At 54.3% G+C, this 15,508-nt stretch overlaps 1 protein-coding gene across 4 annotated transcripts in view; it reads right to left on the reverse strand.

Moving 5' to 3' along the window:
* The window catches only part of ZMIZ1 (zinc finger, MIZ-type containing 1), a 220,496-nt gene that overhangs the window by 26,589 nt on the left and 178,399 nt on the right, over window positions 1–15,508 (reverse strand). For all 4 annotated transcript variants that reach the window (XM_004680707.2, XM_012723707.1, XM_012723705.1 and 1 more), the window contains exon 8: window positions 7,029–7,173. In XM_004680707.2, coding sequence (XP_004680764.1) covers window positions 7,029–7,173 — 145 coding nt within the window. The remainder of the gene's footprint in view (window positions 1–7,028; window positions 7,174–15,508) is intronic.

Below are 15,508 nucleotides of genomic sequence, written 5' to 3' on the forward strand. Positions count from 1 at the left end.
ATCTCCCTCGGAGACAGCTCCTGCTGTCACAGCAAAGGCTCTCGCCCCCACAGGCCCACGGCGGCAGTCGGCCTGCAGACGCCTCTGCCTGGACTCAGACACAGGGTGGGGTGGGGGCAGGGCACCCAGTTCCTACCCTCAAAAATCACAGATGAGTCAGGTTCCTGTGCCTTACCAGGGTGGGTGGGGCCCTAGGGTGACGAAGAGTAGGCCAGGGGGGCCTAAGGGCATGTCCTAAAGCCCCTCTCCTCATCTGGCTCCAGTATCGTTTAGCCAGCAGATATACCAAGAGCAGTCAGAGGCCCCGGCATGCCAGGCCACCCACTGGGAATCACTGCCCTCCTTAGAGCCCCCATGGCCACAGTTCAGAGGGAGGTGAGACCTGAGAATCCGCTCTTGGTAACCCTGCCTGGCTCTGGGCACCCCCAATCCACTGTGGTCCGAGCTCAGACCACAGTCCCGTCCAGCCAAAACTGCCCAAGAACCCTGTTGTCCGTCAGAGACACCAGTGTCAGGGACCACCTGGCCTCCTAAACTGTGTGTGTGTGTTACTTTCCCACCTCTGTACCTCTCGGCCTGGAAGGCTTCACCCCATCTCGAAATGCCACTCATCTTGCTAGGCGCCTCCAAAGGCCACCTTGTCCAGAAAGTCCTTGCCACCCCATTAGCCCGAGTCCTGCCTGCTCTCATATTTCTGGAGCCCCCTTCTGCCTTTGTCCTCTTCAGCAGCCCAAGTTCTGAGGCTCTGTGCCTAGAATGATGTCTTTATACACCCAGAGGGCACAGGCATCAGGTGTCAGGCGCCAGGGAGCAATTCTATCTCTCTGTGTTTGCCCTCAGAGAAGTGCCTGGGAATGAATGAACATGGCCTTTCATTAAGCCTGACTGTCGACCACCTACAGGTATACCTGACAGTGAGAGGCGCGGAACCCTAGGGAGAGTGGCAGAGGGAAGGTAAGTGAGGGAACCGCCACTCACTTTCTATGCCTCAGTGTCCTCATCTCTAGGATGGGATGATTGTTTTTTTCTCAGAGGGTGACAGGTCATAAGGAGTAAGTGAATTCACACACCTAAGGCCAACTGACCATGTCTAGCATACTCTGGGTACCCTTAAAACTGTGGGCTGCTCTTATTATCGGTTATAACTTGCTGAGTGGTTTCTCAATGTAAGGAATTATGTAAAAGTGACTTTCATCAAGAACGTGTATAATCCCTCTAAGTGCACAAAACAAACACAAAACAAACACATCTGAGGCTCCCAGGGGTTCAAGAGCTTGTCAAGGGCAAGGTCCCTGGGTCAGCCTGGCCAGGCCAGGCACAGTGTCTCAGGACACTTAAGATCCAAGAGAGCTGCCCCCATAAATATGGGGACAAAGCATGGGAGCAGACAGTGCCAAGACAATCTAGAAGTCCCCAAGAATTCCAAGAACGGGTGCAGCTTCCCAGGGGTTCTTGGGGAAGGTGCTCTTTAGAAGCCATGCAGCTTGAAGGGGCAGAAATGTAAAGTTTGGTCTCAAAGACTGGCTGCAGAGAAATCCCAAATAGAGTCCCAGGAAAAGACATACATCAGTCAGTAGCTTAAGTCTGGACTGAGTATACAGGCGAAGAATCAGGAGCTCTGATTAAATATAAAATTCTTTAATTTTTTAAACTTATTTATTTTGTATAGAAGAGGTAGGGTACAGGCCAGAGGTGTGGACAGAGACAGAGTGGGGAGCGGAACAGGATGATCTACTGAAATACACTGCTGAGGGCAGCAGCGGGCGAGACAGGGGAGGTCTGCTGTGTCATGTGGGTCAGCTCCCTGGTCGGGGATTGTACTCAGGCAGTAGCGATGGAACCCCTCGGCCACCAGGAATGCCCTGGCTGAATATTTTTGAGGCTAGTATTCAAATGACAGGGGAAGCCTTGCAGGAGCATGGTTAATGCTTTGGGCTCTGGACTTAATAGCCTTTGGGGCCAAACTTTCACCCTTTCATTGCTATGACATGGGACGTGTTACTTAAGTTGGCCTTAAGATTCTCATCTGTAAAGTGAGGTTAATACTCTCCTGGGATAAAGCAGAAATCTAGCACAGTGCCTGGCAGTCTCTGCTCAGCAGTACTTCTGCTTTTTCTTAATTCCTTCTGTCTGACTGTGGTATAGGTACCCACATTTCCTTAATGGTGCAGAAATGGTACCTAGAAGAGTTGCACGTATGTCATTAATGGGAGAAGGTATCATTATCGTTATCATTTCTGCTGCTGAATGTACTGTCCAAGCCTCTGAAGCTTTCTTCAGTATTCCTCTGTCTTCTCTTCTCTAGTTAGTTAACTCCTATCTCTATGTCAAAGCCCAGCCTAGATAGTCCCTTTTGTGATTCTCCTATGTAGAGCCAAGGGCATTTTCCTGTTTCCTCAGCGCCTCTTTATTCCATATATTTTCCAAGGAGCCTTTTATATTGTAGTTACAGCAGATGCTTTACAAGTCTGTTTGCTAGTTCCATTGTCGGGGGGGTTGGGGGTGGGGAGGTGGGGAGGGGTTGGGTACTGACCAATGTTTGCTGTATATGAGAAAACATTTTAGGCTCAGGAAGAGAGTGATGATTCTGGATTCTTGAGACAATGTCTATACCGATGTTCATGGATGGAAGGAGAGGGGAGGGCTGAGTTATTTCTTCCCTTGCACTTGTAACAGCCACTTTATTTTGGAGAAATAACAAATTCCTATTAAGGGTATTGTCAGACCCTAATTAATTTCCCTGATCTGGCTATATTGGTCCTGTCTCCGTGCAAGACTATAGTGTTAGCACTAATGAAGCACCAGCCAGTGAGGCGCTGAAGCTCCCACCCTCTTTAATTTAGGGGAACCATTAACAGCGCTCTCCATCATCACAATTACTGGAGCCTGCTTCCTTCCCTCCCTGCGGTGAAACTCAGAGAGGAACTTGTGCAGCTAACTGCATATTAGTGGGCTTTAAATTTTTTTCAATAGGAAAGCGGAAAGGAACATCTCAGCAATCTGGGACTGATGGCACAGAATTTTCTAAGGGGCAAAAGGGTCTGTCACAGAGCTTCAGGAACAGCTTATGTGAAAAGAGCGAAAACAGAAGCGGTGAAGCTGATGTGACATAACTAGAGAAAGGGGAAGACGGGCCGGATTCACTCGACACCTTCATGTTAGCCGACCACGAATTAGCACATCAGGGCACCCGAGGAGTGGTGACCAGTCTGGCATTCCCTGAGAGTCAGGTCTGCCCACGAGCACACTCTTAAGTTCTGCACTGCTGTTATCCCACTCGTATAGATGAGGAGACGGGGGGACAGAGAGGAGCACAGGGCCAGAATCAGAACCCCACTCAAGATCTAAGGGAGCAAGGGTCTTTGCTCTGGATGCAGGGGAAGGGGGCACCTGAGGTCCTGCCCAGGATCCAGCAGAAATGCTTGAGGGATACTACCCAGGATCTTTGCAGGGAGGGAGGGGGCCCAAAGGTCCTGGGGAACTTCATGGTCCCTGGAATCGCTCCTCCCAGGACCCAAAAATCTCTCACCTGGAAGAAGAGTTGCACCCCTGGTCTTGGAGTCTTTCCCAGCTCTATCAGGGCTTTGATTGTAATCAAATTAAGGGTGTAAACAAGATTTATTAGGCTTTTAATTACCTTTGCAGCACTGATTTGCATACAAACAATGTGTTAATCACAAATGGCTTTTTTAGCTACTCATTAAAAATCTGGGAGACGGCAGAAGTAGTTGTTGGCATCCAGTGTGTGACTGCAGGGACAGAGATGGAGTCTGCTGTCCGGCCACAGACCAGGCCCCTTCCTGTACCAGGCTGGCCTCCTCCATCCTGCCCACCCCTGCTGGGCTGAGGGAGAGCTAAGCGCACAGAGCTAGGTGTTAGAAAAGGTCAGACCCCTGCGGACCTAGGCAGCGTCCTCAGGTGACAGTGGCAACAAGGCCTCTTGAGTACCCACACAGGTTCGAGGAGCTTCTGTAGGTGCAGCGGGCAAGACAGCACCCACCCACAGCCCTGTGAGGGAGCCAAGCAGGGAGCAAGTTCAAAGACTGCTCCACAAGTAGCAACACTATTCCCAAATGTGTGGGTACTCAAGAGGCCTTGTTGCCACTGTCACCTGAGGACGCTGCCTAGGTCCCAGGGGTCTGACCTTTTCTAACACCTAGCTCTGTGCGCTTAGCTCTCCCTCAGCCCAGCAGCTCTCAGGGGTCGCGGCTGCACTTGGGGGCACAGGCTCTTGATGGAAGCCTAGAACTGGGGGTGTCACCCTCTACAGCGGAGGCCTGAGCTACAGAGGTGCGCAGTCACAGGGCCCCTAGCGGTCCCTCATCCTCTCCTCTGTGACTGTCTTCAGAGACTTTTGACAAGGGGCCTCACGTCTTCAAAACAGCTGGGCGCCACTGAGCACCAAGTCCCGAATGCCTTGGGGCTCCCATGCTCACCCCTGGTCCCATGTCCCTTGGTGAGAAGGCCAGAGGTGCCTCCTTCCTCCAGTTAGTCAGGACATGTGCAGGAGGAGGATTAAAAGTGTTTCCTATCTGCCAAAGCACTTGACTTTCTCTTCTACTCTCTTTCTCTCGGTTGGTTAATTTATTAGGCACTTAAAAGGTGATGGACGTTATTGGAGTTTCCAATAGCGAGGGATTTCCCCACTGGGGAAATTCATGAAGTCACAAGATGAGATCCCCAACCGCCAATCGCCCAGCTATCACGGGTCCTCAGAACCACCCTGGCCCCGAAGGGATGTGGGTTGGTCCTTCTACAAGAAGTTACCTCTTTCTGGCCTCTAACAGTGCACTCTGAGGATGGGACAAAGGGTGAGGGGGTTGATCAGATTCGGGTTAACAACCAGACACCATCTGGATGATCCTGAATGGTGGGCAGTGGGCGCAGACCTAGGCTGGCTCAGGGCCCTGCCTTGCCCCTTACTAGCTGTGTGTTCTTGGGCAAGTCACTGCCCCACCTTAGGCCCACCTTCCTTTCCAGCTCTGCCACCGAGGCTGGGAGCTAGCATGTAGGATTTAGGCCACCTTCTGTGCTCTGCCAGGAGACCGGGTTCCACAGATCCCGTTGGTCCATTAAGGCTGTGCCAGTCTTCGGGTGCACACAGCTCTCCTCCAATAGGCATCTGCACAGCTGAGCCACAGTGGTGGCAGAACTGCCAGGCACTGGGTCTAACCAGAGGCTCTTCAGCCCACAGCATTTCTGGAGAAAGTCTATTTGAGCTCCTAGAAGCACTTGCTCGGTGGCCTCCAAGTCCTTCAGGGTAAAGGTTCATGTTCTCTGGGCAGCCTCATGAGTCAGCCTGGCCCATCTTCCTCCTTTGCTACCCCCAAGACCGAGCCTACCTATCGCACAGCCCGAACCATGCCTGTATGCCAGCTCTTGATTTTTGCCTCGGTCTTATCCAACTAGTGAGAGTCAGCTCCTGGGGCACAGATTCCCTTCATCTGCTCGATCCCAGGACTGAACAATCTCCTGCCTTTTGCTCAACTCAGCAAAACCTGGCAAAGGGCTGGCCGTGGGCCAGATCCCTGGCACTCTGGGGCTCAATGGTCATGGCCAAGTAGCTCTGAGACAGGTCTCTGTGGGGGCCCTTGGGGTCCTGGCCTGCCATCAGCAACAGCTTTACTGAAATGACTTGGAGGAGGGAAGGTTGGGGAGGACGTGAGGTATGGGATGATGAGAGGCAGGATGGAGAATTAATGAGCCAAAACATTGCAAGGGTAAATGCAAATGACACAGCTTAGGTTGCATTCAGCCGCAGCCTGTGTTCAGTTCTGAAGGCCCATGAAACCAGGAGCGAGGGGGGAAAGGCAGATGAAGGCGGGCTTTGCCTCTCTAGAGCAGTGTTTCCTAACCAGGGAGATACTCCCACTGCACAAAATGTGTGATGGTGTTTAGTAAACCCGGGGAGCAGAGGCATACTAGAAGAATCAAGTGGGCTGGGATCAATACATTAAATGCTCTGCCAAGTCTTGCACCATGAAGTTACCTTGCCCAAATGCCAACCATGGCCCCTTGCAAAATACCTGTGGGGAGTGTGAAGGGTGGCTATTCTAAAAGTCAGAGCTGACCTTGGCCTGACCCAAGTGGTGAAATGGGCTTGCTGTCATGCAAAGTGCCTGTGATTGTGTCAAGGAACCACATGGGGGCCACCCTGTTGGAGCAGGACACTAGTTGCTCTGAGGTTCCTCTGACTCTGAGAATCAGGAGACTCTAATTAGATTTCAAAAGCCTTGCCAACACCTGCTCCCTGGCAGCACCTCTATGGTGTGCCCAGATTCTGGGCTGCAGCGCCCTTACTCAAGCCGGGTAATGAGAACTGAGCTCTGACCACAAATGCCCTTTCTGGCGATCGCTGACGATAGCATAATGGGCCCTGGTGTTCCAGACATTTGCAGAGCCTGGAGACAGCACCCCAGCTCAGCAAGTGACCTGCAAGATGATTCACCGGGGCAGCTGTCCATCCTTACCATAAGTCGTTCTGAGGCTGGTGCGGGGCAGACGACCACTCTTTCATGCCCCTGGCCTGTGATAAACCCACCCGCACCTGTGCTGCATTTCAGGCCCACCTCTCGGCTGAGCCATGCTCCGGCCTGGTAGGCCTGGGTTGGTTCTCTCCCTTTCTGGGGGTGGGACCACCAGCCCATGAACTCCCTGGGACCTTCCTGATTCGGATTTCTCTGGTTTTGCCCAAGACTCTGCTCAGGAAAAAGGGAAGCCTGAGTCCAGTGCAGCCAAGAAGTCTAAAGCTTCTGCCAGAGGTCTAGAATCACAGGCAGAGGCAGCTTTCCACATCAGGGACAGTGTGTCCAGGCTGAGTAAATCCAGCACTTTCTACCTATTGTGATGGGGGAGAAACCATGCTCAGCCACCAGCATTTGAACAGCTGCTCTTTAGAGGTGACGTCCTCAATGCTTGCAGAAGCCCTCTCACCCCTGGGCTTTCCTGAGGGCATCTCCTAGGAGACCATCGGCCTGAGACTGGTCCTCGGCCAAGCAGCCTGGCCCTGGTGGCACATGCCCGCTCACCTGTGCGACAGAGTGGGTTTCATGGAGCTCATGGAGTTGAGGGGGGGCTGCATGGGGAGTTTCCCGGGGGGGTCGCTCTGGCGGCTCTTCTGATGTCGGAGCAGCAGCAGGCGGCCGAGTTCCTCGCACCAGGAGGACAGCAGGGCTGCAAGGAAGGACAGGATGGTCAGCAGGCACCTTGGCCAGCACGCCCTGCCACGCCTGCCCCCACCTTTGTGTAACACCACGAGAAGACTCTGCTCTTAGCTGAGAAGTAGGACTGTCATCCCGGAAGAGGGCCCAAGAGCTGTAAGAGTAGATCCAAGGAGGCCGATGTTAATGGCCACTCACTTAAGGAGTACCAGAGGGGGACAGCAAAGGGGAGTCACGGTGAAGATGGGGGGAGGAGGGGCGGACGGGCAAGGGCAGACACGTGTGCTGCGTGGAGTATAAGGCACCGGCATTAGCACCGCCGGCCGCCCCTTCCCTGTGAGGCTCGCATTCTACCCTACCGGGCGCTGACCACGGGCTCAACAAGACTGCTTCTCCCTGTGGGCGGGGCCCAAGACCACAGGGTTTAAACTTAATCTGGAGCCTCTTTGGAGCCTGCTGACAATCCCAGGAGTGTGGCAGCACCTGCCCGCAGCTCCCACGGCAGGTGCTCTGAGGCACGTGAGCACCGCCCCACACCTCTGGCCCAGGACTGGCCTCGCACTGCTGGACACAAACACCCCCAGGACAGAGCAGAAGGCGGCACCAGGGTGGAGGGGTACTGATGGAGAGTGCAGGGCTCCAGAGTGAGGAGCACAAGAGAGCCCTCCCCACCCAGGCAACAGAGGTTCACACACCGAGAGAAAAGAAGGGCAGGAGTGGGCGCCAGGAAGAGAGAGAGAGTTTCACCCTTCAGTATCCCAGTGTGGCATCCGGGGGCCGAAAGGACCCTCAAGGTCAGGGCGCCAGGCCAGTCCTTCTGAGTACTGACCACTGCGTGTGGTTTTAGGAGAGAGCTGGGAGTCGAGGAGGCTGGCTATCATCACCTTTCCTGTGCCACTGTAAGGGATTCACAGACCCTCTGGGCTCAGTGCGCCTGCAGTGGAACAGGAGTGATGAATGATCCCTGCCCTGAGCTCCACCTTTCTCTCAGGGCTGTGAGGGGGGCAGACAGGGGAACTGCTAAGGCTGCAGAAGCACAGCTGGGTGAGCACAGCCTTGCTGTGCGACTGCGGACACGCTGACCTGGTAGTTCTGGAAGCAGTCAGCCCACTCACCGGCTAGAGGCAAAGCCTCCTCCCTCACTTCCAGGGTCTCACTTCTGGGTGCTGTACAAAACACTTCTGCAGCCTTTCCTCACATCACCCCCACCCCCATTACCCCCATACTGCCGACGGGAAGACTGAGGCACAGGCACGTCCATCACTCGTTCCACTGAGCACAGTCAGAGGCGCAGAGACACAGAGGTGCCCCCACGCCAAGCCCTGGTGGTAGAGTCTGAGGCTAGACCAGAAGGTAGGGAAGGTGATGAAACCTATCAGAAGGCAAACATCTCAGGGACGTGGGCCTCGTCCAGTTCAATGAGGAAACCCTTAGGCCTCTGAATCATCCTGCACCAAGTTCTCCTGGCCAGAAGGAAGCATAATGCCTAGGCCTGGAAAGAAGGTCTGGGAACCCTTTGAGCCCTGCCAGGCTCTGCCCCTGCCCATGGCCCAGGTAAGCGCTATCAAGGTGGGGAGCAAGGATGAGCAGCAGACACTTCTGCCCATCACCAGGTGGGCTGGACGTAGGAGGCAGCTTTTAGGACTAGCAGAACAACGCCATCCATCCACTCCTGCTGTGGGCCAGCAGGTCAAAGGACAAGGGAAGGACAGTGGTTCTTATGGGGAACAGGGCGGGGTTGGGGCACGGGTTCCTGTGCCCCAGTTTGTTTGGCTTGTGTAGTGCGCAGATGCCCAAGGAGGCGGCGAGCAGGACTGAAATCCAGTTTGTGCCCCTCTTGAGAGGGCACACCTGTTTCTCTCTCTAGGCAGGATGCCAATGGTTGGCTGTGTCTTAAAAGATACGGTCTGCCCCTCTCTTTGGGGCTCACCTTGCTGCAAAAGTAGAAGGGTGCTAGAGAGCAGAAGCCCCCACCCTTGTGTCTGTCTGTTGTCTGTCCAGAAATTATAGCGAAATGCCCCTAAAGCAGGCCACCATCTGCAACAGCTGGGGGAGGGTGGAGGGTGGGGGAGAGGGTGGGATGCAGGCTATTCAGAGAGGCTGCAGCAGACAGAAGCGCATTTCCAGATTGCTCCATTCTTCTCCCAGGCCCCTAGTTACTGCTTCTTGTGCAGGGGGCATTGGGCATCTGGAAACTCATTTGCACACCAAGCACGAGCCTTGCTGGATCACAGCGAAGGAGGGATGGCTCGGCTGCCAGCACAAAGGATGGCCACAGATGGTGCAACCCGCTGCCATGCCGCCCCTCCCAGCCCTCCTCCAGGGGGCCAGCCTTGCCAAGGGAGAGGGGATGCGGGCACCACGGGGGCATTCAGAGGTTCCCTCCTGTATGATGGGCCAGCTCCCTGCTTGGTCAAGGACAGCCCCCATGGTCTCCCTATTACTGGCAGAGCGGTTTTCTGCAAGGGGAATAAGAGAGGTTGGTGGCGTGGCCAGGTCTGCATGCTGTCAGCAGATGTGATGTGCGTATCAGGCAGCCACGACACAACACAGATGCCAGGACAGCGACATTCCTACACCCAACAGGGAAAGGCCGAGGAGGGAGGCAGCACACCTCACCTCCTGGGCCCGAGAGGCCAGCGACTATACAGAGGCCATGCTGGCAGACAAGTGGCAGGAGGACGCGTGGGGCCGGACACAGTGCATGCTCCCATCACGGTGCCAGCCAGCACGAGCTGCTCCGAAGCAATGCTGGCTAATGATGACACACGGCAGCGTGCAGCCAGAAAGGGACTCGGTACCCCCAGAGAGCCGGGGACAGTGGGAAAGGCAGGCAGGGGATGACAACAACAGACAACGGCAGCTCAGCCGGGCGGGGCCGACGTGCCAGGTCGGGGCTGCACTAGAAGCTGGTGCCTGCTGCCTGCCCCTCCCGTCCTGGATGTCTTTCTTTGGGTACAGGCTGGGGCAGGGCATGAAGGGACCACTGAGCAGAGCACGGGCTCTGGGAGGGATACCAGGGTGTAGAGTCTCAGGCTGGCGTGGGAGGGGCAGGGAGGCCCGGCACGGCGCACAGTGCATGACCCGCAACAGGACTTCCAGGAAGAGACACCGGCCGCCCTGACCCACTGCAGGCAAGGTCAGGAATGCCCCTCCAGCTGCCTGGCAGCTGCCATGGCCAGCCCTGTCTCCCCAGTCGTAAGAGGCTGACCCACAAGGCCCCCCTTTCACACTGAGGGCTCTAATTTTCATATTAAGACAGCAGCTATGACTGTGTCCCTTTCCCCTTTACACAGCACAGCCTGCGTGGCCTCATCCCAGTTTCTCAGCACTTCTGCACATCTCAGCAAGAAACATGCAAGCATGCACAGCCCAGCTCGGCTCATGAGCTCATGGGGGCCTACTAAACCCCTCCAAATGAAGAATATGTCAGGTTTCCCCATTCTGACCCCGTCTCCCCTAAGCACTAGGTGTTTGATCATTTACCCAGCATTCACTCAGCACGTAGTTGTTGAGCATCTACTGTGCGCAGGAGTTCCTGTGGTGAAGTGGGTTAGGTCATGCCACTGTTAAGACCCTTCACAGCTCCCACTGGAAAAATCCAGACCACCCAGCACAACGCGCAAAGTTGAAAAGACTAGGAGGCAGCCCTGACCCTCATTCTCTATTAACCTTATGGTCCCACCATCTCTGTGGGGTTCCCCTGTGGGACCCAAATATTTAGCTCCACCCCTTAGAGTGATGTGGCCTCTGGCAAATTAGACAAACTTTCTGAACCTCAGAGTGTATCTGTCAAATGGGTCTAATATAAATGTCCATTCCTTAGGATTAGTGTGATGTTTCAATGACACTAATACCTCTAAGGTGCTGAAAATATTGACGGCATGCAGTCAGCCGGAGTCCCAGAAAGCTCAATATGTGGGCTCTGGAGGGCAGGTGGGACATGCTGCAGGAAGCAAAGTGCCTTTGTGGATGGGAGGAAACATTCCCAGCTCCCTGAGGGGGTCAGGGTTGCCCACACCAGCCTGGGAGAGAGGAGGCAGGGTAGCCAGGCCTAAGCACCCCGGCTTGAAGTCCAGGCAGGGCTTCAGCCACGAGCTGCACTAGCTGTGCAATCTCACACAGGCTGCTTCACTCCCTGGGACTTCAGTTTCCATCTGTAAAATGGGCTAAACAGAAACTGCCTGGGTCAGAGTAGAGATGAGCTATAAATTAGTATCAATCGACCAATGGTGTATCCAAGTGACATCAAAAAGCAGTGGAGGGTGAAGGAACACAGGACCCAATAATCCATGGCAGCCCTCAATCCCATATCCACCATGGCATGGTGTAGCTCTGGGAGTGCTGGTGAGACCCACTGCAGAACTAACCGGCAAGACCTGACCCAGCTGGGTCTCCTGCGTGACAGTTCCAAGTGGCCTAACCTTTCTATGCCTGTTTGCTCATCTCTAAAATGGGGGTGGGGGGGGGGGGGGGGTGTGGGGATTCTCCTCATCTCACAGGGTTGTCATAAGAAAAAGCTGAGCTACTATCACGAAGCGCCAAAACAGTGACAGGTGGGCATGGTCCAGAGGAAGCAGAGTCTGGTCATCACGGAAGGGAGAGGAGAGTCCTTTTACTGCCTGCACTTGCCCAGAAAGCCACAGGGGTGCAGAGAGCCCTTGCCCAGACCTGCTAAGGATTCCAACAACTATGGCCATTTGCTAGAGGCATGTATTCAACATCGATGCTGTGTCTTGGTGTGACTAGTGGGGGTTTTCCTTCCTGGCGGTACACAAAAAATAGTCTGTGATAACAGGGGCATCGCCTATGCATGGGATCTAATAGGTCCAGACGCTCTCCCTCCCCCAGGGCTAAGAATAAGGTGCACTAAACTCCTCTGGAAGAGAAATGGAAGCCAACGTCCAGGTTGGAAATCAGGTCCGAGAGAGGCACCAAGGAAGAGCCATGTCCCTGACATTCTCTCCCCAAGATCTTTCTGGTTACCCTGCCTGCAGCGAGCAGCCACCAGTGTCCTGTGTCCTTTATGGACAAAGGAAACCAGATGTAAGAGTATGAGTGTGGGCAGGTCCAGAGTGGAGTCCTGCAGTTCTGGTTTGCCCCAGATGTGCCCTCCCTGGGACCATGCCAGGCCCTGCATTTGTCTCTGTATCTGCAGCCACCCAGGATGAGCTAACTAGATGAGGTGGTACCCAAGAGGAAGTGGAAGCAAAAGGCTGCATGCCCGGATTGGGAATGGCCTGGGCTCCAGGTGGAGGGGGAGGCGGAGCTGCCTTCTCCAGACCCGTCTTATAACCCGCAGACAATGAGCTGGTAGGGAGCAGAGGCTGGAGTCAGAGCATCAAAGAGGCGAACGAGCCTGACGGGCACATGCAAAGGCTGGACTCGAGTAAAAAGCCAGAAGCAGCCACTGTGGCCACAGGAGCATGGCATTTATGCCTACGGAGGTGAGCAGGGGCGTGTTCAGACAGTGTGAGGCCTTGTGCTCATTCTGGCAAGGTCCAGGGATCAGGAAGGAGTGGCAGCAGCAGAGGCACAGGGAGGTGCAGAAGCTGGCGGGGAGGTTAGCAGGAGGATTATGCTGCAGCCTGAGGAAGCTAGACACAAAATGAAACAAAGGCATATTAAGTATCAAAGAGCATGAGCAAGAGAGAGCGAGAGCGAGAGAGAGAGAGAGAGCGAGCGTGAGAGAGAGAGAGAGAGAGCGTGTGAGAGAGAGAGAGAGAGAGCGAGAGCGTGAGAGAGAGAGAGCGTGAGAGAGAGCTTGCGAGAGAGTGTGTGTGTGTGTGTGAGAGAGAGAGAGTGTGAGAGCGAGAGTGTGAGAGAGAGAGCGAGTTGGAGAGAGAGAGAGAGAGAACGCGCGAGTGAGAGAGAGAGAGAGACTGAGAGAGAGAGAGTGAGAGAGAGAGAGAGAGAGAGAGGGAGAGAGTGGGAGAGAGTGTGAGAGTGTGTGTGTGAGAGAGAGACAGAGAGAGAGAGAGCATGCGAGCGAGAGCAAGAGCAGGCTTCTGAGGCTCAGAAGGATGGGTCAAGTGCCCAGGGCAGAGAGGGTGAGGACGAATCCAAAAGAAAGCACACTGGGAACATGCAAGTACATTCCCTATTCAGTTAAAATCATGATTATCTGGCCCTCCCTGGTGGTGCAGCGGGTTAAAGCACAGCACTAAGAAGCCAAAGCCACTTCCACATGAGTTTGATCCCTGACTGCCCGGAGGTGACCACATGGCGTGGCAGACCTCTCCTGACCCGCCCGCTGCTCCCCTCAGTAGTGTACTTCATTGATCTGCCTGTTTTGCTCCCCGCTGTCTTGGGTGAAGCCTCTCACTGCCCCTGCACCTCTGGCCTGTACCCCAGTTCTGTATGCACAAATAAAATAAATCTTAAAAAAAAAGAGATATTAAAAAAAAAAAAAACACCACGAACATCTTCCAGAGCGTCGGTACATCAGTTTACAAAAATCATCACAAGACCCTCGGAAAGCAACCGCAGGAGCATCTGGGCATAGGTAGCCAGAGGGCCTTGCCCGTGAGTCAGGACAGAGGCAGGCTCCCACCCCCGCCTCCTCCCTTGTGCGTCCGAGTTCCTGTACCCACATGTACACTCCAATTCCCAGAAGCGCCTTGAGCCGCCTCAGGAAGGTGCCCCCGTGCCCCCTACTCAGCCCCAGCCGCTGGCTCCTGTGGCCTGATTAGCTTGGCAGTCTGTCCCCTTTGCTTCTTGCCTGTTGCAATCACCTTCTGCAGCCTGTCCGCCCTCCCCTGGATTATGACAAGCGCGTCCTATTATTTATCTCAGTCTCTAAACCCACTCCCCGCTAACCCTCCCTGCAAGGCAGCCAGGGGAATTTTCCACAAATGTATTCTGATCACTTCTTTCCAGCCCGTGTCCCCAGAGGCTGCACAGGGCTCTGTAGACTGGAGATGCTCAATGGCAGCAGAAACGAGCGAGGGTCAGGTTCTCTGGGGAAAGATGTGGAGTTCTTTAGTGACAGCAAAACCCTGAGAGCATCAGACTTGAGGGATTCACTTGTGTGACCCCAGTGTCCAGCATGGTGTTTGGAACAGGCTATGCAGCCAACACATGGCTAAAGGACTGAAATGACTCACAGCTGCAGAGGACAGCTCCATACACAGAGGACAGGAGGGACTTGCACAGACAGCGGCTGTGCTGAGTCACAAGGACACTGCCTGACCTGAGGCCCCGAGGCTTTGAAACCTCCCTGGAGGCAGGAGACCCAGCCTGAATGGAACCCTTCCACAGACATGGCCAGAAACTGGCACTGTCATCAAATAAAATTTACCACTGAGTGAAGTGGCACGTGTTCTGAGGTATTCACAGCCACGGTGGGTCGCACAGAAATGCGAAGGTAAGTGGTTCCCAGACACAGTATCGCGAAACCCTGGCAGTAAGGAGTAGTGAGGGTCCAGGAGAAGAGGGGAAAGAGAACACAGGTCTGGGCTGTTGCATCTGCAAAGTGGGGAGACAATGTGAGGAACCTCTGCTCACAGTCCTGGCGTGAGGAGCCCTAAGGTAAGGAAGGGCCCTGTGCATTAAGCCACGTGACAGAGATGGTGAATCTGTGCCAGGGAAAGAACAGGAAACTCCCCACTTTGCAGAAGAGCGGGAGAGACAGCCCAGACCTGGGACAGCTCATGCTAAGTTCCTCTCCTGCCTCCACATGGCAGAGGGATCAGGAGCAGACTGAATTCAAGCCCCAGCTCTGCCACTGAGCAGCTGTGTGATCTTGGGTAAGTTACTTAACTGATCTGTGCCTTGGCTTCTTCCTTGTGTAAAATGGGGATAATATATATTACCCATCTCCTGAACTGTCATGAGGATTATAGAAGCTAAGACACATGACACTGTAGACCTGTGCTGGCATGTAGGAAGGAATATAAGAATGAACTGTAACTGGGTTTTTTTTTTTTTTTTTGGTGCTTAAGTCCCTTCAGGAAGAAGAGACTTCACTGTCTTCCTACTTACATGCTGCTGTTCAAATAAAGTACAAATTTCTTTCACCTCTATCCAAGAAGATCTCAGGAAGCTTACATGCCTTGGTCTGGTCTCCTGCTATCTCCCACAAGGACAGGCAACGTGGTCCTCTAGCAGCCAGCTGTGCCGCACCCCCTATTTTCCCTGGCAGATGCCCTGTACTGGCAGACCTGGCATCTGGGGAACTGAGCCTGACAGCTGGACCCTTCCGCTTCAGCTATCAGCCACCTGGAGCAGGAGGTGGGAGCCTCAGAGTGGGGGTGGGGCAGACTTGCAGTGATCCTCGCCACACTGGGCCAAGAGCAGGCTGACAAAGGGCCTCTCGTCGGGCCCCAAATATGGGGCATATCACTGGG

This window comes from Condylura cristata, unplaced genomic scaffold, assembly GCF_000260355.1.
Source record: "Condylura cristata isolate star-nosed mole 26May11 unplaced genomic scaffold, ConCri1.0 scaffold00011, whole genome shotgun sequence".
NCBI classification, from domain to species: domain Eukaryota; kingdom Metazoa; phylum Chordata; class Mammalia; order Eulipotyphla; family Talpidae; genus Condylura; species Condylura cristata.